Genomic DNA, 25357 nt, shown 5'->3' on the forward strand with positions numbered 1-25357 from the left:
GTGTGTGTGCGTGTGTGATGGACAACACCCCATGACCTCTGAGTTTTCAAACACACCCAGAGGCTAGATGCTGACTTTGGCCAACATAGATTAACTATGGAGCAAACTCAGCTTATGGAATCTGAAATAGTGAGTCCTGTGTAGTAAGAAGTTCCAAAGAGCACCTTCAAGAACCCAGATCATGCCAGCTCTAGTGGGGGATCCACCATTGATTTATAAAGGCCTCACTATCCATCCATCTGCTGGGACAGGGTGAAGGGTCTTTGGGGTGCTGTACGGGATAGACTAGACTTTTAAAAAGAAGGGGTATGGTGGGAATGGAGGGTGGGGGGTGACTCGGGAAGATTTGTTTGTACCCGCAGCCCTATGTCCATTCTGCAAGCTCTTCCTAGGCAGCGTTATTTCTGGCCAAATAAACTTGTAAGAGTATTGAACATTTACCAAAAGTGGTAGGCTGCAGGCCACCTGTGACCCTGCTTCAGGTTGGGCTCTGCTCCATCTTCTTTTTCATCCTGTGACATGGGCTGGAGCAGCACCTATCTGGGGTACGAGGGCAAAAGATGAAAGAGTCCTGGTGGCACCGTGCAATGTCTGTAGAAGCATCTGCTCACCCAGTCACATTTCATTGGTCCAAGCCTGTCACACAGCCAAGCCCAGGGTCAGGGAGGCATAAGTGGGTGGTGATGGGTTTCTACCACAGGAGTGGAAGAGTGCACGGAAATCACTCTGGATGGCTAAAGTCTTGAGAAAGAAGTGGGCAGCGTGGAGAAATAAGCTAGATATACGTGCAAAGTTCGATGATAAAGGGCCTCATAAGCCACGCTAAGAAGTCTAAATTTCATCATGAGGTTAATAGGTGCCATTAGAGGAATTTAAACACAGAGTGGGACCATCGTATCTGGGCTCTAATTTGGTAGCTCTGGCTGATTTGCGATGGATGGACTGGAAAAGGCACCACATTGGGGAGTGGGGAGAAGGGGAAAGCAAAGGAACTAATTTGTTTAATGTCTCTGGGTACCAGGCCCTAGACTTGGGCATTCCATAGCTGACTAGAAACCGGTAGCCACCCAATCACCTCATTCTCCCATGGCCGGACTCACAGTTCCTGCGGATTGGGCGGGGCGCCATATAGTCCCGCCCACCCACCCACACAGCATCACTGATTGGAGTGGGAATCACGTGACCCAAGATGAGCCTATGAGATTCTCTCTCTCTCAAGAATTTGGAACAGGGGCAGAGATTTTGGAGTGCCTCCTGAGTACCGGGAGCGGGGGACACACTAAAGCCTAGGGAAGTATTAAAAGGAGAAGAAACAGAGAGAGCTGCTCTTCGGAGAGAGAACAAAGATTCCCTGAGAAAGGAGACTGTTCCGCCACCCAGAGGGAGAAAAAGTGGCTGCCTTGATATCTAACTATTTTCCAGTTTCTGGTTCCACCCCTGTTAAGGACAGTGGTGTCCCCTGCCCTTGAATCCATGTGCTAGCCCTGAATCCTTATAAGAAATTCATTCTTTTGTTTCTTCTGTTGGTCTGAGTGAATTTCTGAGCTTGCACGTCAAAGTGCCTTGCCTAAGACACTTTAATTCTCTGAGTCCCACAAGCTCAGCCCAGACATAATGGGAGCCACGAGTACATACCAGACTTTACCAACTTGGGGTTGAGGCTACCGCTGTACAGCTTGCCCTGGTCACAGTGGACTCCTGCCCTGCAGGGGCTGACAGCGAGCGAAAGCCACGAACCCCAGGGCCTAGAGGCTGAAACCTGAGGCGGGGAGAGCTGGCTCTTCCTAGAGCCTAGCCCTATCTTCCTGACACCTACAGGGAACTCGAACCACTGGTAGCTGGAAGTGCCCGGGGAACCTGAGCTCAGAGAGAAGAAAGGCTTGGGGGTGAGGGAGGAGAGTCTGGTGGAAAAGCTCTCAGTGAAGTGGGTCAGAGCATAGACTCTGCAGCCGAACAGCCTGGATTCAAGAACTCAGCTCTGCCATAGCTGCTGGAGTTGTAGTCAACCTCTCTGAGCCTCAGTGTCACCACCTGCAAAATGGAGCAGTTAATTATGCCTGGCTCATGGAGGTGTTTTCTTTTTTAAAGGTTTTATTTTTTTTTATTTTTTATTTTATTTTATTTATGGCTGTGTTGGGTCTTCGTTTCTCTGCGAGGGCTTTCTCTAGTTGTGGCACGCGGGGGCCACTCTTCATCGCGGTGCGCGGGCCTCTCACTATCGCGGTCTCTCTCGCTGCAGAGCACAGGCTCCGGACGCGCAGGCTCAGTAATTGTGGCTCACGGGCCCAGTTGCTCCGCGGCATGTGGGATCTTCCCAGACCAGGGCTCGAACCTGTGTCCCCTGCATTTGCAGGCAGATTCTCAACCACTGCACCACCAGGGAAGCCCCTCATGGAGGTGTTTTGAGATTATGTGAGATGTCACAATGCCTGGCACATAGGCCTTCAGTAAATTCTTTCTATTATTACTTTTGCTATTACAAAGGAACTAAAGGCAGTAACTGGCTTATGGCCAATAGTATGGATTTTGGCCTTAAGAACTGAAGTTTCAGAGGCTCCTTACCAGCCATATGATCTTGGTCAAGTTGCTTAACCTCTGAACCTATCTCCTCCTCTGTAAATGCTAATAATGCCCACTTTATAGGATGATGGTACCCACTCCGCATTAGTATACTGCTTTGTATACAGAAGATACTCTATGAGTGGAAGACATTTGAACAGATACTCCTGACTCTATCTCAAGGCACAGCGTGCTGAGAAGGAAGGAGTTAGGGAGCGGAGAGGAGTCGCTCCGTTTACTCTAGGTCACAACGCACAATCCACACCTGCCTATGGAGCTTTCAGCGTGAGTTCTGCCTTGTCCTCAACGCTGAGAGCAAACACAACAGGGGGAGAAGCCTTGGTCTCAACCCCAAAGGAACATGCGATGTCACACCTGTATGCAGCTGTCTTTTGCTTTGAGAATTGTCTTAATGAGACCAAAATCCTGGAAACACCAGAAGATAATACAAAACATTATGGCTGCTGAAGTTCTCCTATTCCTCTCGGAATGGGGACCCAGCCTTTTCACATGCTTAGCTCATTTCCACTTCCCCAACCCCTGAGAGCAAAGGTGTTTGTTATGCCTACTTTTTATTCTCCCTAGACTGGGAAACTGACTCCATAAGATTGAGTAGCTTGCCCTTGGTCACCCTGTTATTAAGTGGCAGAGGCAGGATTTAACACAGATAGCCTGACACCAAAGCCCACACCCTCTCCAAAGCTGCCGCGGATGGTGAACTGCAGAGACCAACGGAGTCTCACACGTACGAGCTTCTGTCTTTCCAACTGCTCCAGGACCTCCCATCACACAACTGAGCACTTCCCACAGTGCCTAGCCCGGGTCTGGGAAACGAGAGGGGCTTGATAATATTTGTCACCTGGAAATTAAATCTGCCTTTTGACACTTAAGTCAGGTGCTTTCTGAAATCACACTAATCATATGCAGTTGTGTAAACACACCATCCCATCACATCCCGATGACAACAACAGCCTCAATTATTGAGCACCTCTTGTCAGCCAGATGTTTCACAAACTTTATCTCCAATCCCCAATGCAACTGTATTCAATAAGCAAACGTTGAATGCTTGCTGTGTGCCAACACTGGCTTATTATCCTCGTTTTACACATGAGCAAAATAAGGCTCCAAGGTTGAGTGGCTTACTTAAGTGGTGGGTCTGGACCAAGGACCCAGGCTTGTCTGCTGCCAAAGCCCACGTCCTCGGCCCTGCCCAGCCTATCTGCCCCATATGTGAGCGTTTACTAACAGTGCAACTGTATTAGAATGGTTGGAGCAGAGATGGTAATTGCCAGAGGGCCAACCCCACCTGTCGTCACAAAACAGAATGCCACCAGAGGACATCTATTAGAGGCTGACATTGACCTACATCCTCTGCAGCAGCCTCGGGCACAGGTTTCCCTGAGCTACGTGCCTTCCCCAGCAGGGCTGTATCTTGTTTCTACCTACTTTATTAAAGCATTCTCACAGCAATGTGCATAAATTAATTAGCACACATTCTTCTATAAGAAACAGCCCCTGGATTTTAGCCTTAATTCACAGAGACAACAAAATAAAGTATCGGATTTCCCAGTTCAGAACAATCTTGGCTTTTTCCAGGTTCCCTTTTCAAATGCAGAACTTGGTGGCAACCCCTGTGTGGCTGCCTTCAATGGCGGGGTGGGAGTGCCCTCTGGCCCAGGTGCTACCCAAGTCAGGAGAGCCAAGAGCAGTCACTGGCCAGGGGGAGGGGTGTCGCTGATGAGTGGGACTGATGCACTGTAATTAATGGTAATAAAAATAGATACAGCAGTGAGAGAGAAGTGCCAAGCCAGGAATCCCTACTCTCGGATAGAATTTCTCACAGGTAATGGAAAGAAGAAAAAAAAAAAAAAAAAGTCACTTCTTACAGGAAACCTGATCTACACGTTACCTACAGAGGAGTTTTGTAAAGTAACTAAGGAAATGCAACTAAAGACAGCAGACCCACAAAAACTAGAATAACTCTACTTGGAAAACTTTCTTTCCTGCAGCCCAGGGGGACCTGGTAACGCTATAGGCAGTTAGATCTGTAATTTCTAAGAGCAGCGCGTTCGGTCTGTAGCTTCTACATAGCCCTACAGAGACTCCAGCACCCAGTACTTCTGGTTGGAGAAAGCCGTCACAGCTCTGAGTCTTCCCCTGCAAAGAAAGGAGGGCAGGAAGGGGACTGGAAGTGAAGCACAGAAGGAAAGAGGAGGAAGAGGGCCATTCTCTTATTGGCCTGGTACTTCCCAGTTGTTGCTGTCAGTCAGATCCCACTGGTCATTCAAGCATTCATTCGAACATTTCCACTGTGCGCCAGGCAGATCCGGAGTCTCCAGGCGGGGGGACACGCGAGGGTGAAAAGCCGGTGACTGTTCCCCAAGGATCGTGGGATCAGACCCGGGCAACCTAGTGCGCCTCGGAACGGGTGTGTGTCTGTCTCCGAGGGAGCGCGCTGCCCGGACGCACCCCACTTCTCGTGTCCTCTCTGCCTGTGCGTCCGGCCGGTTAGTGCTAGGGGTGGTGAGCAGGGAGGAACCTGCGGGCCCTCCCGGCGCCCTCTCCCTGCTCCGTTAGAGGCCTGCGGGAAACCGAGCATCGACCCACCGACCCGGACTCTGGGACCTGCCGCGTGGGGGCGCTCGCGGGCAGACCCGGCCGAAGGCAGGGCCGCAGTGCCCAGGCCCTCCGCGCCGCCGCGGAAAAAACCCGGCGGCGGACTTCGGCCGCTTCCTGGCCCCAAAGCCGAGAACCTGGCCCCCTCACCCGGATGCCCGACCCCACAAGCCTGCGCCCGCGCCCCCCAGTCCCCAACCCCTTCCCAGGCAAAGGGGCCCGGAGTCCCCTGCCAGCCCCGGAGGGAGCGATGCGCGGGTACGAAGGGCTCCAGGACCGAGCCGTGACCGCGGGCGGGGATGCAAGGCCGCGAGCCGGGACGGGCGTCGTAGGCAGGCGGGCAGCGTCCGGGACCTGGGGACCCGTCTCAAGTCCTGCTCGGCCCTGGCGCCGCCCCGGGCCTATTCCCGGGTTTGCCGGCCTCCAGACCGACCCCAAGCCCTACGTTCTCGCTCTTTTCGTTTGAACCAGATCCCCTGTGAGCCTGCGGCCTCCAAACCGTTTGCTCGTGAGGGCGGCCCAGGCCGCCGCATGGGTCCGGAGCAAAAGGCCCGCAGGGCGGAAGGGCAGCGGCTGCCCCCGCTGGACGCTGCTGCTCCGGCCCTTGGGGGCCCGGGACCGTGCCAGCCACGTGCGGCGCAGGAGATGCCCCGTTTCGCGCCGTTTCACGAGGGCGGCCACCCGGAGTCCAGTTCCCTGTATCCCCGGGCGCCACCGGAACCGTCTTCAAAAACGGAGAATTACTGCGAGCGGAATTCCCGCGCCCTGACCTGCCCCAAAAGTCGGCCAACACAGAAAACCGTGCGGTGCGGGGGGTCGCAAATGCCAGGGGGCAGGCGGGGCGGCGGGAGCCCGCTTTCACCGAAACGCGAGCGAGGCCCAAGCGGGAGGCCGGGTAGGGGCGAGTGTGGGGGGAACAGGGCTCTGCGGCCGCGGTCGGCCCACCCCGGGTTCCGGGCGGGTGCACCCTGCTTCCCCAGCCCCGGACCGGGACGCCCCAGAGATGCAGAACCGCGGGGAGGGCTTGAGGCGGGCGGCGCCAGGGCCGGAGTCTGCCCAGGGGATTTCTGCAGTCTTTATAGGCTGGAAAAATAAAGTTTAAGAAAAGAAAAGGTCTGGTTCTCTGGTTTGGCACCGAACCCCCGCCCCCTTCTCTGCTGGCGTTGGAAATAGCCGGCTAGCAGCTCCTTTTCCTTAGCAACCCCTTCTTTACGAAAAGCCCCAAACCAAAGTCAGGGAAGCCCTTGCGAGGTTGGTTCCGCTGTTTTCTCTCTTTCTCCAAAAGTCCCGGGAGGGGGCCATGTGCTGCCCCTGGGATGGGCAGTGGGTGCCATCTGTGGGGGCCCAGCCTCAGACTGTCCCTGACCAAGAGTCGGGGCAAAGGCACTGGGTCAGTGTGGGCTCTTTAAAGCTCACCCATCCACCCCTGCTGCTGCCTTCCAGAAAGTCTATCCCAAAGGACTCCAGGCCCACTTTGGAGATGAAAGGAGACATTTCAATAAAGCCCAAATTTCCACAGGTCTACAAAAGTTTTCTCCTCCCCAGCCATGGAGCTTCTATTTGTGCAGGCCTTTCAAGTATGTCTTAGGGGAGGAATAGATTGCATAGTCCATAGATTCCTTGGATTGGGGTGGGGTAGACCCACCGTGTCTGGCACCCTCAGGCCTCTCCAGCAGCTGCTCTGAGCACTGGAACCTGGGGCTGAGATTGTCTTAGGGGCAGGCTGGCATCTGTCAAATCCTGGAGGACCCAAATGCCTGCCAAGTGCTCTGTCCCGTGGCAAAGGCTGTCAGGAAGGGGGCTAGGCAGGGAGGGGCCTGCAGAGTGTAAAGAGACCCTAGCTGAGCTCCTAGCCTCTTTTAGGGCAGGCGCTCAGCTGCCTCTGCTGGCAAAAGGTTCTAGCCCAGACCTGCTAAAACTGGTTTCCTACAGATATGGGGGAAGGGCAGAACTAGTAGCATATGGACACACACCCATGCATTGAGTAATGATGTTACAGGTTTTTTGTGCTTACTCTTTTCATATGGCACACACTAGATTATCCAAGATGGCAGGTACCACGTGTGTTCTCCTGGCAGGTCTGACCCTTGGGCTCAGCACCCAGAGGCCACAAGGAGAGCAACACTAGAAGGGACAGTGAGTCTGAAGCTCCAGAAAATCTGCCTTAGCTGAACATGGGCAGGACCCCGTCCCGAAGGAAGTTCAATCTTGAAGCTCCAAGGGTCCAGGGAGGGGCATATTCCCAGTGGAAGCTGTGGCTGAGGTTGCAGTTTACCCACTTTTTCAAGGTTAGTATTCTTAGACTCATTCCAGCAACAGGGACCTGAAAGATCACGCAGGCCTCATCTAACGGAGAGAATGAGGTGGAGATCATAAACTGGCCCAAAGCCTCACACCAGGAAGTTACTGCCCAGTCCCACTCACCTGCACCAGACTAGGGTGCTCCCCGACAGTTAGGACTTGCTCTTGCCAAGATGTAAGACCGCCATGGCCAGAGGTGGGACCTACCTGCCAGTCATTAATCACGTGGCTGAGGAAGAGGTCTTGGAAAGAGTAGGTTTGCCCTTTCTTGGGACGAGTAAGGTGGGCTCTGAACCTCACTGCAGCCAGGGGTAAGTACTTCCTCATGTCTTCCAGAGTCCTCTAAGCCCGACTCTGGGGCAAACAAACCCTGTGTGGCAGCACACGGGACTCCGGATAAAGTGGCCTGGACACAGCAGGGCTCCTCGCAGCAGACTGATGCGGGCTCTGAGCATGCCACCTGAAATCCTGCAGGGAGCTGTCCCTGCCACAGGCTTGGAACATACTTTGATAACCCTGTGGTCTCAATACACCTGGACAGGCCCCCAGAGGCAGAAGTCTCAGGGAGAATCCCAGGGTTCCACTCTTTCATGCCTGCAAGTCCCCCACAGGACTTCTAGAATGCTAGAGCAGGGGGGAAACTTTGGGAAATGTTACTAAGGGTTAGAGGAACAAATAGGAGCCTTGCTCAAAAACACCAAGCAAAGTCACAGCTTGAACCCAGGGTTCCAGACCCCCATTCCAGTGCTCCTAGCACAAACTTCTGAGTAAATTTAAAGGCGTAGGAACCAAGAAATGTGGCCTAGACACAGATTGCACAGTCCTAAGCTGAAGGCAGAGCCGGGGCTCTGTTTTGGCTTGAGTCCTGGCACTGGGAGCCAGCGAGGCTCCAGCCTGCAACAGCTCAGAGCCAAGACGGGAAACGGAGGTGGGAAGGACCAGTCGGGGAAGGAGCTAACCCCGGGGCTTTTCAAAACCGTAGAAACAGCCGCAACACCCCCTCTTCCACTCCAGCCCTCCCACCTACTCGCCTGCCCTTCTCCCAGAGAACCAGCGCCACGTGTTTACACACGCGCCGTGACAAAGAAGCAAAAAATAGGATCCCCTTTTTAAGCCCTTCGTTCCAGAGCTCGGCGACCCGGTTCTCATGTTGGAATTGGCCAGAGCCGAGTCCAAGCTGAGAGACCAGAAGGTGGTGGATCTTGCCTCCCCGACCACCCACAGGGGAAGGGCCAAGACCATCCTAGATTCCCTGCCCTCGCATCCCTATGGGCAGACCACCGGCGCTGCCCACCGGAGTCAACTTCCGTGGAGGCCACACGGAAGTGCCGGGAGCTTCTCGGGCCGTGGGACCCGTGGGGTTAAGTCTGAGTCCCCGCCCAGCGAGGAGCCAAGAGCGCTCAGCCGGGCGGTACTGGCCGCGGGGCAGCCGGCCCAGTTAAGAGAAGGAGGAAAGGCGGGATCCTCCAAGAAGTAGATTCTCAAGCGTCCGCCTGTAGCCACTGCCAAATTTTCCTCAGTTCTCTCTCTTACTCCCTCCCCCTCTCCCTCGCGGACCTCGCGGGTCCCTAACTCCTAGGATGGGGGTGGGGCACTGTCAGCAGGAAAAGCCAAATCTTTAAGGGGCGCCCTAGCGCGTCCAAACTCTCCCACCCCACTGGTCAGCTCCTGGGCAGAATCCACCCGGCAAACAGCAGCCCCGGGAGCGGCGTGATGACCCGGGGGACAGCCGGCGCGGCCTTGCGAAAAGCTGGGCAAAGTTTCTTCCCCCTCGTGGCTCCCTCCACCCCACTCCCTCCCCTTCTTCCCGGCACCCCCTTAACGTCCTCCGCCTTCTCTTCTCCCTTCTTCCGTCCCCACTTCGGTCCTCCCCTTTTCTTCTCTGCGCGTCTCCACTCCGCCCCCCCCCCCACCCCCGCCTCCCGGGTCCAGCTCCTCCCTTACTCTTTGGGCGTCCGCCCCGTCAATCACCGCCGCCGCTGGCCTCTGCCCGGCCCTCTCCGCCTCCCAGGCTCTTGGAGCGCCTCCGGCTCCCGTCTCGGGCTGCCCTACGCTTTGCTCGGAGCCCGGCGATCTGTCAGCGGAGCAGGCCGGGGGGAGCCGCCAGGCCCGCCGGGCTCGGGTTACCAGTGACTGACAGCGTCTCCATGGCGAATAATTTGACTCCGACTATTGTCTGGCGCGGGCAGGCCCCGGGTCAGATAACCAGACCAATCAGGGCGCGGGCCGCCGCGCCTCATGCCCGCTTAGAATAATATTATTAAAAAAGCAGCGAGCGAGCTAGACGGGAGGGAGAGCGAGCGAGAAGCGAACGAGGGAGCGGCTGGCGGGCGGGAGGGCGCGGAGCATGCGGAGCGGCGTCCCGGGCGGCCCCCGGGCTTGGACGAGGACTCAGGAGAAGTGCGCGGGCGGCGGGGTCGCGGAGCGGCGCGGGACCCGCGGCCGGCTCGGGGACGTCCTGCAGTGACTCGGAGTTCTCCGGGAGCCAGCGCCAGGCCAGGGCCCCCCCCACCCCGCCCGCCTCTTGGCCCGGACGGTCCGGCGGGGAGGCGCCCATGTCGGACCGCGCGGCGCGCTGAGGGCGCGCGCGGGTGGGCGCAACCGGCACCATGTCTATGCTACCCACCTTCGGCTTCACGCAGGAACAAGTGGCGTGCGTATGCGAGGTGCTGCAACAGGGCGGCAACATCGAGCGGCTGGGCCGCTTCCTGTGGTCGCTGCCCGCCTGCGAGCACCTCCACAAGAATGAAAGCGTGCTCAAGGCCAAGGCGGTGGTGGCCTTCCACCGCGGCAACTTCCGCGAGCTCTACAAGATCCTGGAGAGCCATCAGTTCTCGCCGCACAACCACGCCAAGCTGCAGCAGCTGTGGCTCAAGGCGCACTACATCGAGGCGGAGAAGCTGCGCGGCCGGCCCCTGGGCGCTGTGGGCAAGTACCGAGTGCGCCGCAAGTTTCCCCTGCCGCGCTCCATCTGGGACGGCGAGGAGACCAGCTACTGCTTCAAGGAAAAGAGTCGAAGCGTGCTGCGCGAGTGGTACGCTCACAACCCCTACCCCTCACCCCGCGAGAAGCGCGAGCTGGCGGAAGCCACGGGCCTCACCACCACGCAGGTCAGCAACTGGTTCAAGAACCGGCGGCAGCGCGACCGGGCAGCCGAGGCCAAGGAAAGGTACGAGTAAGTAGAGCTTCGGCGCCAGCTACCCCCGGCTCGAGGGAGGGTGTCCCAGGGCGTCCGCTCAGCCCCTGGAGAGGCTTGAACTGGGCCCGCTCGTCCCAGCAAGGGCCCTGCTGCAGCCTGCTCTGACCCGGACGGCGCTTGCGGGCGACCAGGAGATCGGAAATTTGTCTAAAGCGGGCAGAGCAATCGGGAAGTTGTCAACTAACTCCCTGGTCGCTTGTGAGCAAAAGTGGAGAAGCAGCGACCTTCGGGGCAAAGGCAAGACGGTAGGCCTGGATTCCAGGCAAGGGGCGCACTGCAGGCAAGGCCTGTTAGTCCTCCGAAGGTCGGAGGACAGAGGAGTTTTGGCGAGGACTATTCGGGGGGTGGGGGGTGCGGGGTGCAGGGTTTAGACTGCCTGTGAGAATTCACCAGCACTTCCCAGGGCTTCCCGTCTGCCTCACTCAGCTACAGGCCGTGTGATTAGGGGTCAGGACTGGGATTGGAACTTTCCTGGTACGACCTGGATGTGGAGAGGCCTGGAAGAATTTTCCTTGTCTGGATAGGGGGGTTGATAGGGAAAGTCTTATCGCGCATTGAAAGGACCAAGAGGTGAAAGGCTTGGGGAGGAAGTGTCAGCTCCAGGAGAGAAGAGAAACACATGTCCCTTTTCCTGCCTCGTTGGACCCAGCAGTCCTTCCCTGGCCTGCCAAGCCCTTAGCTCCTCTCTGCTCAGGCTCTACCCTCTTTGGCAGATAGGTCGGTATGTCTGGGGTGAGCTGAGAGCAGCAGAAGGGCTGGGAGTTGCTTGTCCTCAGGGAAACCAGGACTTGCTGAACTAGCCTTGCAGTTGACCATGAGGCCCTTGTGGCTTTGGCCCCTCAGAACCCCAAATCTGAAGGGGGAGAAGCTGACTGTGGGAACAGAATCAGCCTGAGTGTAAGAGCAAAACGAGACACCTGGGGTCTGTGGTACGGGGTGTGTGCAGCCCAGAGTGAATGGCCAGGGTCAGAGTGCGGGTGCTGAACAGTGGAATCAGCGGTGGGAGTCGGGCGGGGGGGTGGCTTCAAGCTGACCTTGGTCTCTAAGACCATGAGGTTGGAGCATCCACAGTTGTAAGGATTCAGCTGCCAGCCCTGTAGGAAGTTCACTTCCAGGAAAACAGAAAGAAAAGGCCCTGGGGAGCCAGTAAAGAGAGAATCTACCCAAGAATTCAAATCTCCAAATCTGGGCAGGGGCTGTCGGTCGGTCAGAGACAGGGCAGGAGGTGGGTTCTCCCTGCTGAGGTCCCCCTCCCCCCAGAATGGCATGCATCCAGAGTCCTGAAGAACTAAGTTCTCAGGTCAGGCCCCAGGTGAGAGCTGAAGAGTCCCTCAGTTTCTGGTATGGTGGAAAAGTCTAGGCCAGGATTAGCAATCCCCTTCACTCTTCCTTCTCTCTTCTCCCAGAAGCTGCCCTCCACACCCCAGCTTCAGGCCCCCAGCTGAAGTTTATGCTGTGCCACCAGGAAAAGGGAGTCCTGCATCCTTAGGGCCTCGTTCCTAGGCCAAGCAAGGAAAACCCTAACAAGGCCTGCCAGTTTGGAACTAGAGGGAAAAGACCCTTAGCTCCAGGAACCTGTCCCTCAGACAGGGTTTTCCCTCAAGCAGAGAAAAGCGAAGGGATATGAGGACCTGTGAGATCCCCAACCTCAAGTGGACCCTCAGCCTACAATCTAGGGTCCCTGACTCTCCTGGACCCACTTCTCCGCAACAAACCCTGGCTTGAGGAGCCAAGAGTGATCCGAAAACCCAGGCACCTTCTCTTCCTCCCTGTCCCTCTCCCTACAACTCCACTGAACCCTGCCCCCCTGCCCCTCTGCTCTGGAAAAGTTAGCCACTCAGTGGGGGTAGGCAAGGAGGGCAGAACACACGGAGAGCAGAAAGATATTCGTGAGATTAAGAGCAGGAGAGGTGGGGAGATAGAAACGATACAGGGAGACGGTATAAGAGAGAGAAATCGGGTCTGGAGGGACTGAAAGAGCCGGAGCCCAGGCTTGGCCCGCGAAACATGTTAGAAACCGAAAACACCCGCAGGCAGCGCGCGGCGGCTCTGGCTCCGGGCGACGCGGCGCCGAGCAGCCTCGGTTTCCCCGCTGACCCAGCTGCTTTGCTCCTGCACTTGCAGGGAGAACAGCGAGAACTCCAACAGCCACAATCCGCTGGCTGCGTCGCTGAACGGCAGCGGCAAGTCTGTGCTAGGCAGCTCGGAGGACGAAAAGACGCCGTCGGGGACGCCAGACCACTCGTCGTCCAGCCCCGCGCTGCTGCTCAGCCCGCCGCCGCCACCCGGGCTGCCGTCCCTGCACAGCCTGGGCCACCCTCCGGGCCCCAGCGCCGTGCCCGTGCCCGTGCCGGGGGCAGGCGGCTCGGACCCACTGCAGCATCACCACGGCCTGCAGGACTCCATCCTCAACCCCATGTCGGCCAACCTCGTGGACCTGGGCTCCTAGAGCCCCGCCTGCCTCGACGCGCTTGCCTTCTGGGCTGGTCGCTCGGGACCTGAGAAGGACCGTGTCCGGAGGGCGCCCCGCGCCGGCGACCCCACCAGGTACTGAAAGACCCGCGCGCTGAGCGGGCAGAACTGCCGGCCCGGGCAGGGCGGATGGCTCTCTGGTTTAGTCTTTGTTCGGGATTTATTTTCAACAAGTTGCTTTGGAGATCCTTTGGAGGCCTGGGACCGGGTCTTGAACCAGGGAAGGGAATAAATTATACACCATTCTCCTACTCTCTCTCCCTGCCTTCTCTTTCCCTCTCTTCTCTCTCTTCCCTTGCCTTCCTTGCTCTTTCTTCCTCTTCATTCCCCTTCCTTCTCTCTTCTTTTCTTTTCTTCTTGCTTTCCCCCTTTTCACTGTCTCTGTTTCCCTCTGTACTTCCGGCTTGCCATCTCTCGCTAGGTTTCTATTACTCTATCTCTGTTTTCTGTTTCTCCTCTCCGCCAGCCTCCTGCACCTCGCGGGCTGTACCCGTCGGTCTTTCTCCTCGTGCCTGGCGGTCTATTTGCCCTCCCCCCATTCCTCATTTTACTGGGGTGGGAGTGGGAGGGGGAAGAGCAAAGAGAAGACAGGGCCTTTGAACCCGGGCTTTCTCCAGAGGCCCTCCCCCCGGGGTCAGCTGGGGGCTGCAGGTGTCAGCGCTGCCTAGTAGTAACTTAAGTGAAAGAGCAAAGGCGGCGTCAGGGAAGCCCCTGAACGCCCCCTTGCCGCTTGCCCCTCTGTCTTGGTGAGGCCCCGCCACTCGCTCTCCTCTTCCTCCTGGGACTGTGGCCACCGTGCTCCCGGCAGAGCGTGCCTCCCAGCCGCAGACTTGCCATCTCCCTGTTAACGCCCTCATGTGAATGTTCTTCGGGAAATATTTCTGCTTTTATTTTATAATAAAATTAGAAATCATAAATATATATATATGGATATATACCACGAGGCCCGCGAGCCACGAGTGCAGCTGTGTCTGATTTCCCTACAGGGACTCGACACCCCGGGTGGACCGTTCTGGGCAGCGAAGCCCCATGAGTCCCAGAAACCGGGAGGCGCCTTCCCACACACACAACGTTTATGAGTCGCAAGGTGAAGGGGCTGAGTACTCTGAAACCTCCTGCCCCAAAGCCCTCTGTCCCTTTTCTTGTCCGGGAAACTCCCTGCAGGAGCGGGGAAGGGGCCTGTCCCTCGTGGGGACTCCTCTCCCCCCAACAGCCGAGCAGTGCCCTCACCTGCCTCTTTCTTCACCTGGGAATGGGGGTAGGAAATGAGAGGCTGTGTGCGTAACGTGGTTACGTGTGTTTGGACATAACAAGGCTGGGAAACAAGTCGGGCCGTGGAGGTTTCCTGAAGGGCGGACTCCTTAGCGGTGGTCGCCATCCCCAGAACCAGGCACGACGCACTGGGCAGATTCGCTGGCCGAAAGGGCAGCCGCTGGTCCAGCCGCGAAGCCCGGGTCGTGCGTGTGGCCGTGGAACGAAGGTCTCCACGCTCAGAAATCCGTTGGTTTGGCGTGAAGATGAAGGGGCTTGGGGAGAAGGGAAGTCCGGGAGACTCGGGGAGCCGGGCGCGCCGGGCGCGTGTTCTAAATGGGAACAAGCGGACGCCGGGGCTTGGATGGTCAGGCAGGGGAGGCACCTCCGTGCGTCGTGCGCCTTAGGTGCCTCTGCGGCTGTAAATTAACCTAGGGCGCCCCCTCCCCTCTCAGGGATCCAGCCCCCCTCCCCATCAAGCGACAAGTCTAAGCCGGTCCAGGCAGGTCCGAAGCCGGCGGGACTCCTCGAGGAGGAAGTTGAGGCTTTTCCGTCTCAGGTCTCGGTGGCTGTTGGTACCATACACGTTACTCCTCCGCGACCGGGACGCTTCCGACCAGACCTGCCGGCCCTGGGTGGGAAGGGATGGAGGGGAGGAGGCGCTCTTCTGACCCCGTGATCCTGGAGCTCCAGGACCTCTCCGGCACTTTGCGCTGGTGAAATCAGCGCTCGCGGAGAGCACTTCTGCGCGGACTTTCTAAATATCAAGGATTCCTTCCCAGTCGAGACCCGCGGGCACGCGGGCAGCTGGGCGGGCTAACTTGGAGAGGGAGGCTTTGCCTCAGCGTAAGCTCTGTGCTGTCGTGGGGGTCAAGGGAATCCCCAGCAGGATAAGACGGCATTAAGCACCCCACGGCCCCTGCACCCCTAAGAGGAAGTGCAGTCCTGGCAGCTCCTGTGGCCTCTCCTGGAGGCTGTGCTCTCAGGGGACAACTCAGGTCTTCCTGGACCCGAGGGGCCCCACCCTCCCTGACTGGCGGGGTGTAGAGCCTGCTACTGTCTGAGGGTCCAGAGAGGCTCAAGGGAGCGAGAAGCTGCATTGAGTCAGCCGAGCTGAGCCGACAGGCCCGTCCTTACTTCTCGAAGGGAGGAAACACAGTAGTCCCTGGAGCCCACATCTCCCCTACCTGCCTCCTATTTTCTACGCTCACAGTCACAGGCAAACAGGCTCTATACCAACTTTCACAAGGACGCGTACACATTTATCATTCGATTCACTGTGCCGGGCACTGTGGGTAGCACAAAAACACTCACCCACTCACACTTGTGGCCACACGGGGAAATATCATTCTCCGTCACACATATGTTCACACACACAAACAAACACACATAGACACTCAACCCATTTTTACAGACACACAAACACATGCACTCAGGTGAAACACTCGCCTGCACGGATGTAAGGGAAATACCTACACAAATGAGCCCCTCCCTCATCCTTGTACTCACACAAACACAAACCTCTGCTTCTCCCCAGAAGCCTTCAAACCCACCCTCCCACCGGTGCCCCAGTGAGCAGCCCGTCCCAGCCCATGGACCTGCTGGGGCCAGAACACAGCCTTGAAGCCCGGCTGGCCGGGAAGGCCTTGGCTCCAGGCAGCTGTGGCCCAGAGAAAGAGATGGTCCTAACCCGAGGCTGCAAACGGTCAGGGACCCCACCCTCGCTCCAGAGGTCCAGGTGGAATCAGTGGAGTTTGCTGGGAGTTCTCACTTGCCAGTAGGGGGCGGGGTGCCTGTCCTGGAGCTTTATTCTGGCTTAGTGGCGCTACTTGTTGCAACTTCCCTCTTTCCCTCCCCCTTGGAAAGCTAACTCCGAAAATATTTATTTAAAAAGGGAAACTATGCAGAAGGTCTCAAAATAAACCCGAGCAGCTACTCACCCACTGTATAAATCTATACAAGCCAGTCCTCCATTCCACACTCCACTAGACCGACCACGCCAACTGGACGTAACTTTTGCACAGATGTTGCCAGGTGAATGCAGCTATTCCCCGTCGGTGTTCACCAAACAGTGTTCCCAATGACTTGTCATCCCTCCCCTCTGCCAGTAGCCACTGAAGCCGAGAGTTTTGCTCAGGCCACCTGAAGGGACGCAGCAGCTAGAAGCAGGAGTCTCCCTCTCGGCTTCCCTGACCATGTTCACCTTTCATTTATTCCCAGCCAGGTCCCATACACATGTACCCTCCAAGGTAAAACCCTAACGAAGAAGGTAGAACCCAGCCCTTGAGGGCAGCTGGCCGGCTCATCTGCTTCGGGGCTGTAGAAGCCAAGGGCTACTGAAGGCAGACGGGAGCGTGAGGGCTAGCTGTGCTCCCCGCGCAGTCTCCTTCCTCACCCCGCACTCAGCACCCCTCTCCAGGCTTCAGGTCAGGCCTGGACCTGGTGTCCCTCCTGCGAAGAGCATCTCCAGGGAGTGGCCTAAGGAGCAGGTGGTGATGGCCTGCCACACGAGAAAGGTTCAACAGAGCCAGGGAGATCTGGGGAGAACACCGGTCTACTTGGTCCTCAATTTAACCCAGTCCCTGTTTAACACCATTTTGGCCCTTGAGAGAAGCAGGGACCAGCCGAGTGGGCGCACCAGAGTCAGGACACAGGGAATTTGGCCTCCTGGATTCCACCAGTGCCCACCTCTTGCTGGGATGCTGCCGGGCCTCCGGACAGGAAACTTGTGAATGTTTTTGTATTGAGGGGCGGGTGGAGAAGGACAGAGGAGGGCTTGGGCTCATGACTGGGCTCCTTCACTCTCTCGTGTTCCCCATTCCAACACTACGGCTTGGGTACCCTGGGCACTAGAAGCTGCCTAGGGACGCTGGAGAGGGAAGCGACCCAGTGCGTGAGGACGTACTGGGAGATGTGAGAAGGCATAAGAGAGTGTGTGCATGCAATAGGGTGAAAAACCGCGCTGGTGTGAATAGGTGGGGCCGACATGTGCATTGAGGCCGTGGCTCTTTTTGAGTACAGAGGTGTGTGGGTGAGCCAGTGAGCTGACCAGGGCACTCGGAGGAGCCCGGAATGCGACTTGTAAAGGAGGCGCCTGGGGCTGGAGGAGAACCAGCCTCTCCTCTCGCGCCGCAGGAACCCAACCCTGCACGGATTTTTCTTGATTCCTGATTCCTGGAGCCGCTGCTGGACGCGGGCAGGGTGAGCAGGGAGGAAAGGAGGGTCTCTGGGTCGCTGCTGCTGGGGGACGTGCAGTGGAGCCCAGAAAGATCTCGAGTCCCTGTGTCAGGGTCAAGGCCTCGAGAGTCGCCTCGCAGGAGTCTCTTCTCGAAACTCCGTGGGTTCCTGTACAGCTGTAACTCGGGAAATGTTTCTCCTGGGTTGTGGGGTGGAATCGGAGAGGAGAGGATCAGATTGGGTGCCTTCCAATGCGGTGAGTTTTCCACTCTGTTTCCCCCTCGATCTCAGCAGCAGAGCTGCTCCCCCGCCAGGTGAGAGTCTAAGCAAGACCGTGAGGATGCGCCTGAAGGAAGCGCGCCTTGCGAGGCCCGACAGGCACCCCTAGTTGCCCCAGAGGCTCCCTTTCTTGGAGGACCCACAAACCCGATAGGCTGGCACGAGGGCGGACACGTAGGAGGACGCCTTCTTTAGGACGGTAGCAGCCCTGGCCGTTGCCAGGGCTAAATCCAGAACTACCAGCGGCCCGGCCCACCCAGAGTACCAAGTGCTTCCTCACTCTCTGAGTAGCGTGCACCCGCTAGGACTCTGGCGGGCTGCAAGGAGAAATAATGCGGCTCCGCCTGCTCCGGGCGGCCAAGGCCTTCGCAGACCCAGCCGCGCACTCGATGCCAGGCCCGGCGCGACCGGCTTTCAGGGACAAGTGACCCGCGCGCTGCTCGAGATGACGCGAAGCTCTGGGGCCTGAGCACAGGGGAGCAAGGGGACCAAGGAACTGGGCAGCCTCATTCCTCTGGCCCTTGAACTAGTGGCTTGGGACGCACCTCGGGAGAAGAAGCCGTCCGCAGCTCGGTAGCCATCCCAGCTCAGGGCACTTTACCTCTGCCGGTCCAGGGCACTCAGGCCTGACTGGCCCATGCCTGGGATTCTGCAGTCTCCGGGCGGAGTGTAGCCTCGGTTGCCCCGGCCTGGCAGTCAGACGAGCCGCCTGAGGTCCTATAAAGGGAATTGATGGGTCAGACAGGAAGGCAAGAGCAGCCGCGGGGGTGGGCCTTGCAGAGCTGCAGGCCCTCGATTCCCTTCCTTCAGGGCTTTTCCAAGGGTTTGTGTTGGCTGCCCAGCCAGGACCTCTCACTAGTTCAAAAGCTCGTTGCTGGCAGAATTATCCGGGTAACTTGCCCTGGGCCGTGGAGACGCAGCTCGATGGTGACTTCGTGGTCCCCAGACTAACAGGTCATACTTGCCATTTCGTGAACGCTTACTCCGCATCAGGCACTTTACACACCTGGTATCTGTTTAATTCTCACAGCGGCCACACAAAGAAGCTATTATTACTGGTACATGAAACTGAGACGTCACGTTCGGGAACTTGCCCAGAGTCAGACACGCTTACAGCGGCGGGACCTGCATTTGAACCTGGTCCCTGTGAGTCTTCAGCGCACGTTTTCCCAGGGTACCGGCTGCAGACGAGCGCGGTGCCCGGGAGTGGAGCGGCGCCTAGTCCCGGGGCCCCGGGTGGCAGGGGCTGGTGCAGATGACTCCCGCGGGGATCGGAGGCAGCACGAGGGCGATGCGAAACTCGGAACCAGCACTGGCTCCGGAGCGAGCTGCGGCAGCGGAGCTCAAAGCCTCAGTGACCCGCTGAAGTCGGGTGAGAGCGTTTATCTCCGCAACCATCAGCATAATTACCCCGTTCCCTCATTTGCGCTCTACGGTGTAGTCTTGACGCACCGTCGGGTACCACGAAGCGGATTTCGACCAGCGCGGGTTACTCAATAGTAAAGATAGAACCTTGGGACCCTTGGGACCCTGCTGCCGCCTCCGTCTTCGCCCTCCTGAGACTCCGGCCCCGTCTCCTCCATTCTGCTCGGGAAGATGAGACTGATTCGGGGATCCTGAGGGCTGAGACCTGAGTCCTGGGTGGGACGCCCTCCTCTTTGTCCGCCCCCCCCACCCCCATCAATCCTGTGCTGCGGACAGGGCTCTCTGTCTGGTGGGCAGTAAATAAAGCATCGTTCAATTAACACAGGTTTACTGCTGCGGTGCGCGGAGGTCAGAAAGGAGGGGCAGCCCCAGACACTGTTCTGCAAAGACCAGAAACACACGGGGCCCATCCCCACCCCACTCCCTCCTCCCACCCCCAACACACACACTTCGGCCCCACTGGAAGCCCCCATTCCTTTCTCCACCCGCGGAGCTGTAGTTGGTACAAGCGCTCAGATTCCACCCGAGCTAGGTGATTCTGTCAGTTTCAAGATAGAGTGTATGAAATACCCTATTGTCCCGAGGCAGAGCCATTGGCGACCGTGGAAAGCCGCCCTGAGACACCTGAACTATTGAGGGAGGTCACCTGGTCCAAGGAGAAGGAAGAGAGGGAGTGGTCGGAGAGTGAAGCTAGGCTTAATTAAGGAGGCCAACCAGGAAGCGTGAATCACTCCTCCCTTCTCCTCCGTAGGGAAGAGCCAGACCCTGATGGGGTGGGGGAAGGGAGATGGAGGGGATTAGAAACAGAAAGGGTGAAGCTGAATAGTTTCTAAAAGCAAAACAGTATAGGTAATCCTAGTGTTTATATGGTACTCTGCAGGGTGTCAGTGGTTTCGAAAACTTCCTGTCATTTAATATTCACCATTGTATAGGGTAGGCAGGAAAGGAATTCTTCTCCCCAGTTGACAGGTGAGGATGGGAGCCTAAGGAAGGTAATCTATGTGACTTTCCTGAGGCCCGAGTTAGCAGAGGCTCTTTCCTCTGAATTCTGTTGTTGAGGTGACTTTTTAAAATTAATTAATTTATGAGTTTATTTATTTAATTCCTTGTTTGTTTGTTTATTTATTTATTTATTTATGGCTGTGTTGGGTCCTCGTTGCTGCGCACGCGCTTTTTCTAGTTGCAGAGAGCGGGGGCTACTCTTCGTTGTGGTGCGCGGGCTCCTAATTGCGGTCGCTTCTCTTGTGGAGCACGGGCTCTAGGCGCTTGGGCTTCGGTAGTTGTGGCACGCGGGCTCAGTAGTTGTGGCTCGCGGGCTCTAGAGTGCAGGCTCAGTAGTTGTGGCGCACGGGCTTAGCTGCTCTGCGGCATGTGGGATCTTCCCAGACCAGGGATCAAACCCGTGTCCCCTACACTGGCAGGCGGATTCTTAACCACTGCGCCACCAGGGAAGTCCCTTGAGGTGAATTCTTGAGTTTGGGGAAAATAGCAGATACCAAACCAGCCCAAAGAGTAGAGGTTGTTCCCCTGGGTTTGGGGGAAGGATGCGGAGAGATGGCAGCCATCATGGAGCTCTGGATGCCGCTATAGAGACTTAAAGTAAACGTACCTCAAAGTCAGAACAACCCATCCCTGAAATCACTAAAAAGAATGCCTAATCACTAAAAGAAACGGGTCTCTTCTAACAGGCCACTTCCATACCTTCCCCAAGGGAAGTGGGCGGAGAAGAGAACTAGAACTGTGCTCTCTCACTGGGCTCAAGACCTGTCAGTTAAGGCTCCCAGCGAATGAGTTGTGAGCCAGAGATTTCCTTAGCAGGTGAATACTGAATTTTGTGGGTGGTCCCCAAAGGGCTGTAGGTATTTTAGCTGGAGAAAATGGGAAGAGAGTCAAGAGTTCTGTTTACTCTGAAAGACTAGACCCTGGTGTCTGTTCAGAGCTGTAGACGAAGTCGAGTCACTTTATCATTTACTTATTATTCTTTAAAGAACTAAGTGAAGCAATCATCCTAAAGGCAGATAAATATTAAGTAGGAATATTAAATAGACATGACTTCAGAGAAAGGATGAATGTCCAGAATGGCTGGAGCCAAGACACAATCTCAGGGGTTAGGCAGTGCCTCCCTTCCTAGAGACCAGGAACCAAGAGGGGGCAGGGAGGCACAAACAGATAGTGCCACATCACCCCACGGCAGCTGGGCTGTGTTGGGCACCAAACTTGAGACCAAGAAAGAATGAAAATGTCACCATATCTAGTAGCTGTGTCAACAAAAGTCTTCCTCAGGCTCAAAGTCTACCCAACACAGGCCAACTTCCAAGCAGGTGGAGCTGAGGCAAAGAGCAGGAAAAGAGACTGTATTAGATATGGCTGCAAACAAATAAATCCCAAAACAAGAGCTTGTTTCTCATCCACATAACAGTCCAGTGGGGTGTTTCTGGACAACAGGTGGCTTCCCATGGGGTGATTCAGGGACCAAGGCTTCCTTATCAGGTGGCTCCACCCTTAGAGTCCTTTGCATTTGGTTGCCAGATGGGTAAGAAGCATGGAAGACAGGCATGGGAGGTGTGGGCTGGGGGACAGGTTTGGAGGGGTGCACATCACTTCCACTTGTATTCCACTGGAGGTAACTTAGTCATTTGACCAACCCAACTGCAAGGGAAACTGGGAAATGGAGGAAAGCCCAAAAAAAGCATTTACTGATTCTGTATGGTTAGTCAATCCTCAGTGATTTTAAAACAGAGAAATCTGTATTCTGTAAATTTTCCTTTTTCATGCATCTATATATATATATATATTATTTTTTTACTATTATGACTTGAGTACTGTTTTTTGTTTTTTGTCTTGCTTATCTTGGTTTTTCTGTGGTGAGGAATACATGTGGAGATACCACTCCTACATTACAGACCACAAGTCAGTTCACATCTCTGGGCCTCATTTCCTCATCTGTTGCATAGTGTATTAATTAGGGTAAGGTTCAGCTGGAAGTGATGAAAAAAACCCCAAATAACAGTGGCTTAAGCATAATAGAAGATTATTTCTCTCACACATTAACATCTAGGTAGGCAATCTAAGATTGATGCGAGGCCAATCTCCTCCAACTTTGTTGTTGCCCCTAAAGAAACCTAGACATTGACTTACTAAACAAAGACTTTAAATCATCTATTTTAAATATGCTCACAGAGCTAAAGGAAACCATGTCTAAAGAACTAATGGAAAGCATGAGAATAATGTCTCACCAAATAGAGAATATCAATAAAGAAATCAGAACAATAAAAAGGAACTAAATAGAAATTCTGGAGTTTAAAATCACAATAACTGAAATGAAAAATTCACCAGAGGGACTCAACAACAGTTTTGAGCTGACAGAAGAAAGAATTAGGGCTTCCCTGGTGGCACAGTGGTTGAGAATCTGCCTGCCAATGCAGGGGGACACGGGTTCGAGCCCTGGTCTGGGAAGATCCCACATGCTGCGGAGCAACAAAGCCCATGCGCCACAACTACTGAGCCTGCGTGTCTGGAGCCTATGCTCCACAACAAGAGAGGCCACGAGAGTGAGAGGCCCGTGCACCGCAATGAAGAGTGGCCCCCACTTGCCGCAACCTGAGAAAGCCCTCGCACAGAAACGAAGACCCAACACAGCCAAAAATAAATAAATAAATAAATTAATTAATTAATTAATTTTTAAAAAAAAGAATTAGCCAATGAAATTACCCAGTCTGAGGAACAGAACAAAGAATGAATAAAGTCTATGAGACCTGCGGGTCACCATCGAGCATACCAATATATGCATACTGGGAGTTCCAGAAGAAGAGAGAGAGAGAAAAGGGCAGGAAGAATATTTCAAGAAATAATGGCTAAAAACGTCCCAAATTTGATGAGAAACATTAATTTACACATCCAAGAAGCTCAGTAAACTTCATGTAGGATAAAGTCAAAGAGAGCCACAGTGAGATGTGTTATAATCAAACTGTCAAAGTACAAAGAATCTTTTTTTAAATTGAAGTATAGTTGCTGTAGAATATTATATCTTACAGGTGTACAATACAGTGATTCACAATTTTTAAAGGTTATACTCCATTTATAGTTATTATAAAATATTGGCTGTATTCCCTGTGCTGTACAATATATCCTTGTAGCTTATTTTATACCTAATAGTTTGTACTTCTTTTTTTTTTTTTTTTAAGATTTTTTGATGTGGACCATTTTTAAAGCCTTTATTGAGTTTGTTACAATATTGCTTCTCTTTTATGTTTTGGTTTTTTGGCCCCGAGGCATGTGGGATCTTAGCTCCCTGACCAGGGATCAAACCCGTACCCCTTGCATTGGAAGGCAAAGTCTTAACCACTGGACCACCAGGGAAGTCCCTAGTTTGTACTTCTTAATCACCTACCCCTATTTTGCCCTTCCCCTCTTCCCTCTCCCCACTGGTAACCACGAGTTTAGTCTCTGTATCTGTGAGTCTGCTTCATTTTTGTTATATTCACTAGTTTATTGTATCTTTTAGATTCCACATATAAATGATATCATACAGTATTTGTCTTTCTCTGTCTGACTTATTTCACTTAGCATAATGCCCTCCAAGTCCATCCATGTTGCTGAAAATGGCAAAAATTCATTCTTTTTTATTGCTGAGTAGTATTCCACTGTATATATTCCACATCTTCTTTATCCATTCATCTTTTGATGGACACTTAGGTTGCTTCCATATCTTGGCTATTGTAAATAATGCTGCTGTGAACGCTGTGGTGCATGTGTCTTTTTGAATTTGTGGTTTTTTCAGATATATACCCAGGAGTGGAATTGCTAGGTCATATGGTAGTTCTATTTTTAGTTTTTTGAGAAACCTGCATACTCTTTTCCATATTGGCTGCACCAATTTACATTCCCACCAACAGTGTTCCTACTGGAATAGACACTTACTCAGGATATGGATTTACCTTCCCTGACAAAACCACCATCCATGGGCTTGTAGAATGCCTTAGTCACCATCACGGTATTGCACACAGCATTGCTTCTGATCAAGGATCTCACTCCACAGCAAAAGAAGTGCAGCAACAGATCCATGCTCATAAGATTCACTGGCCTTACCATGTCCCCCACCATCCCGAAGAAGCTGGCAAAGGTGGAATGATCTTTTGAAGCTTAGTTACAGCACCAGCTGGGTGGCAATACTTTGCATGACTGGGGCAAGGTTCCCAAGAAAGCTGTATGTGCTCTGAATCAGCATCCAATATATGCTGCTATTTCTCCCATAGCCAGGATTCACAGGTCCTGGAATCAAGGGGTAGACGTGGGAATGGCACCACTCACTATTTCCCCTAGTGACCCACTAGGAAAGTTTCTGCTTTCTGTTCCCACATTATGCTCTGCTGGCCTAGAGGTCTTAGTTCCAGAAGGAGAAATGCTTCCACCAGGAGACACAACAGTGATTCCATTGAACTGGAAGTTAAGACGGCCACCTCCCCATGCCTCTGAATCAGCAGGCAAAGACGGGAGTCACTATGCTGGCTGTGGTGATTGGTCCTGACTACCAAGGGGAAACTGGACTGCTATTGCACGATGGAGGTAATGCAAAGTATGTCTGGGATACAGGAGATCCCTTAGGGCGTCTCTTACTGTTACCATGCCCCGTAATTAAGGTCAACGCAAAACTGCAACCACCCAGACAAGGCAGGACTACCAATGGCCCAGAGCCTTCAGGAATCACACCACCAGTTAAAGAACTATGACCAGCTGAGGTCCTTTTATAAAAGGCAATTATAAATACCAGCTACAACTATGTGACTGGTTACAGAAATGAGGACTGCAATTGTCAAGACTATTTCCTCCTTATTTTGTTATGATTATAAATACCAGCTACAACTATGTGACTGGTTACAGAAATGAGGACTGCAATTGTCAAGACTATTTCCTCCTTATTTTGTTATGATTATATTTGTGTGTATATATGCATATATATTAAGCAAATATCTTTGGGTTTTTTCCTCTGTTATTTCCTTCTCATGTAGTGTAAGATGTATTGACTTTATAGTATTTACATATTATTAATTTTACACCATAGTATTTAAGTTTACGGGA

At 54.4% G+C, this 25357-nt stretch overlaps 1 protein-coding gene across 2 annotated transcripts; it reads left to right on the forward strand.

Moving 5' to 3' along the window:
- Nucleotides 1-9782: 9782 nt before the first annotated feature.
- On the forward strand, nt 9783-14064 carry SIX2 (SIX homeobox 2). Of its 2 annotated transcripts, none has more exons than XM_059942846.1 (2): nt 9783-10651; nt 12800-14064. In XM_059942846.1, the coding sequence occupies exons 1-2, from the start codon at nt 10086-10088 to the stop codon at nt 13122-13124; spliced, it is 891 nt and encodes a 296-aa protein (XP_059798829.1). In that variant the 5' UTR covers nt 9783-10085; the 3' UTR covers nt 13125-14064. The 2 variants fall into 2 exon arrangements, with proteins under 2 accessions (XP_059798829.1, XP_059798830.1); XM_059942847.1 differs by having other exon boundaries at nt 9783-10645.
- The last annotated feature ends 11293 nt before the right edge of the window (nt 14065-25357 follow it).

The sequence above is a fragment of the Balaenoptera ricei genome, chromosome 13, assembly GCF_028023285.1.
Source record: "Balaenoptera ricei isolate mBalRic1 chromosome 13, mBalRic1.hap2, whole genome shotgun sequence".
NCBI classification, from domain to species: domain Eukaryota; kingdom Metazoa; phylum Chordata; class Mammalia; order Artiodactyla; family Balaenopteridae; genus Balaenoptera; species Balaenoptera ricei.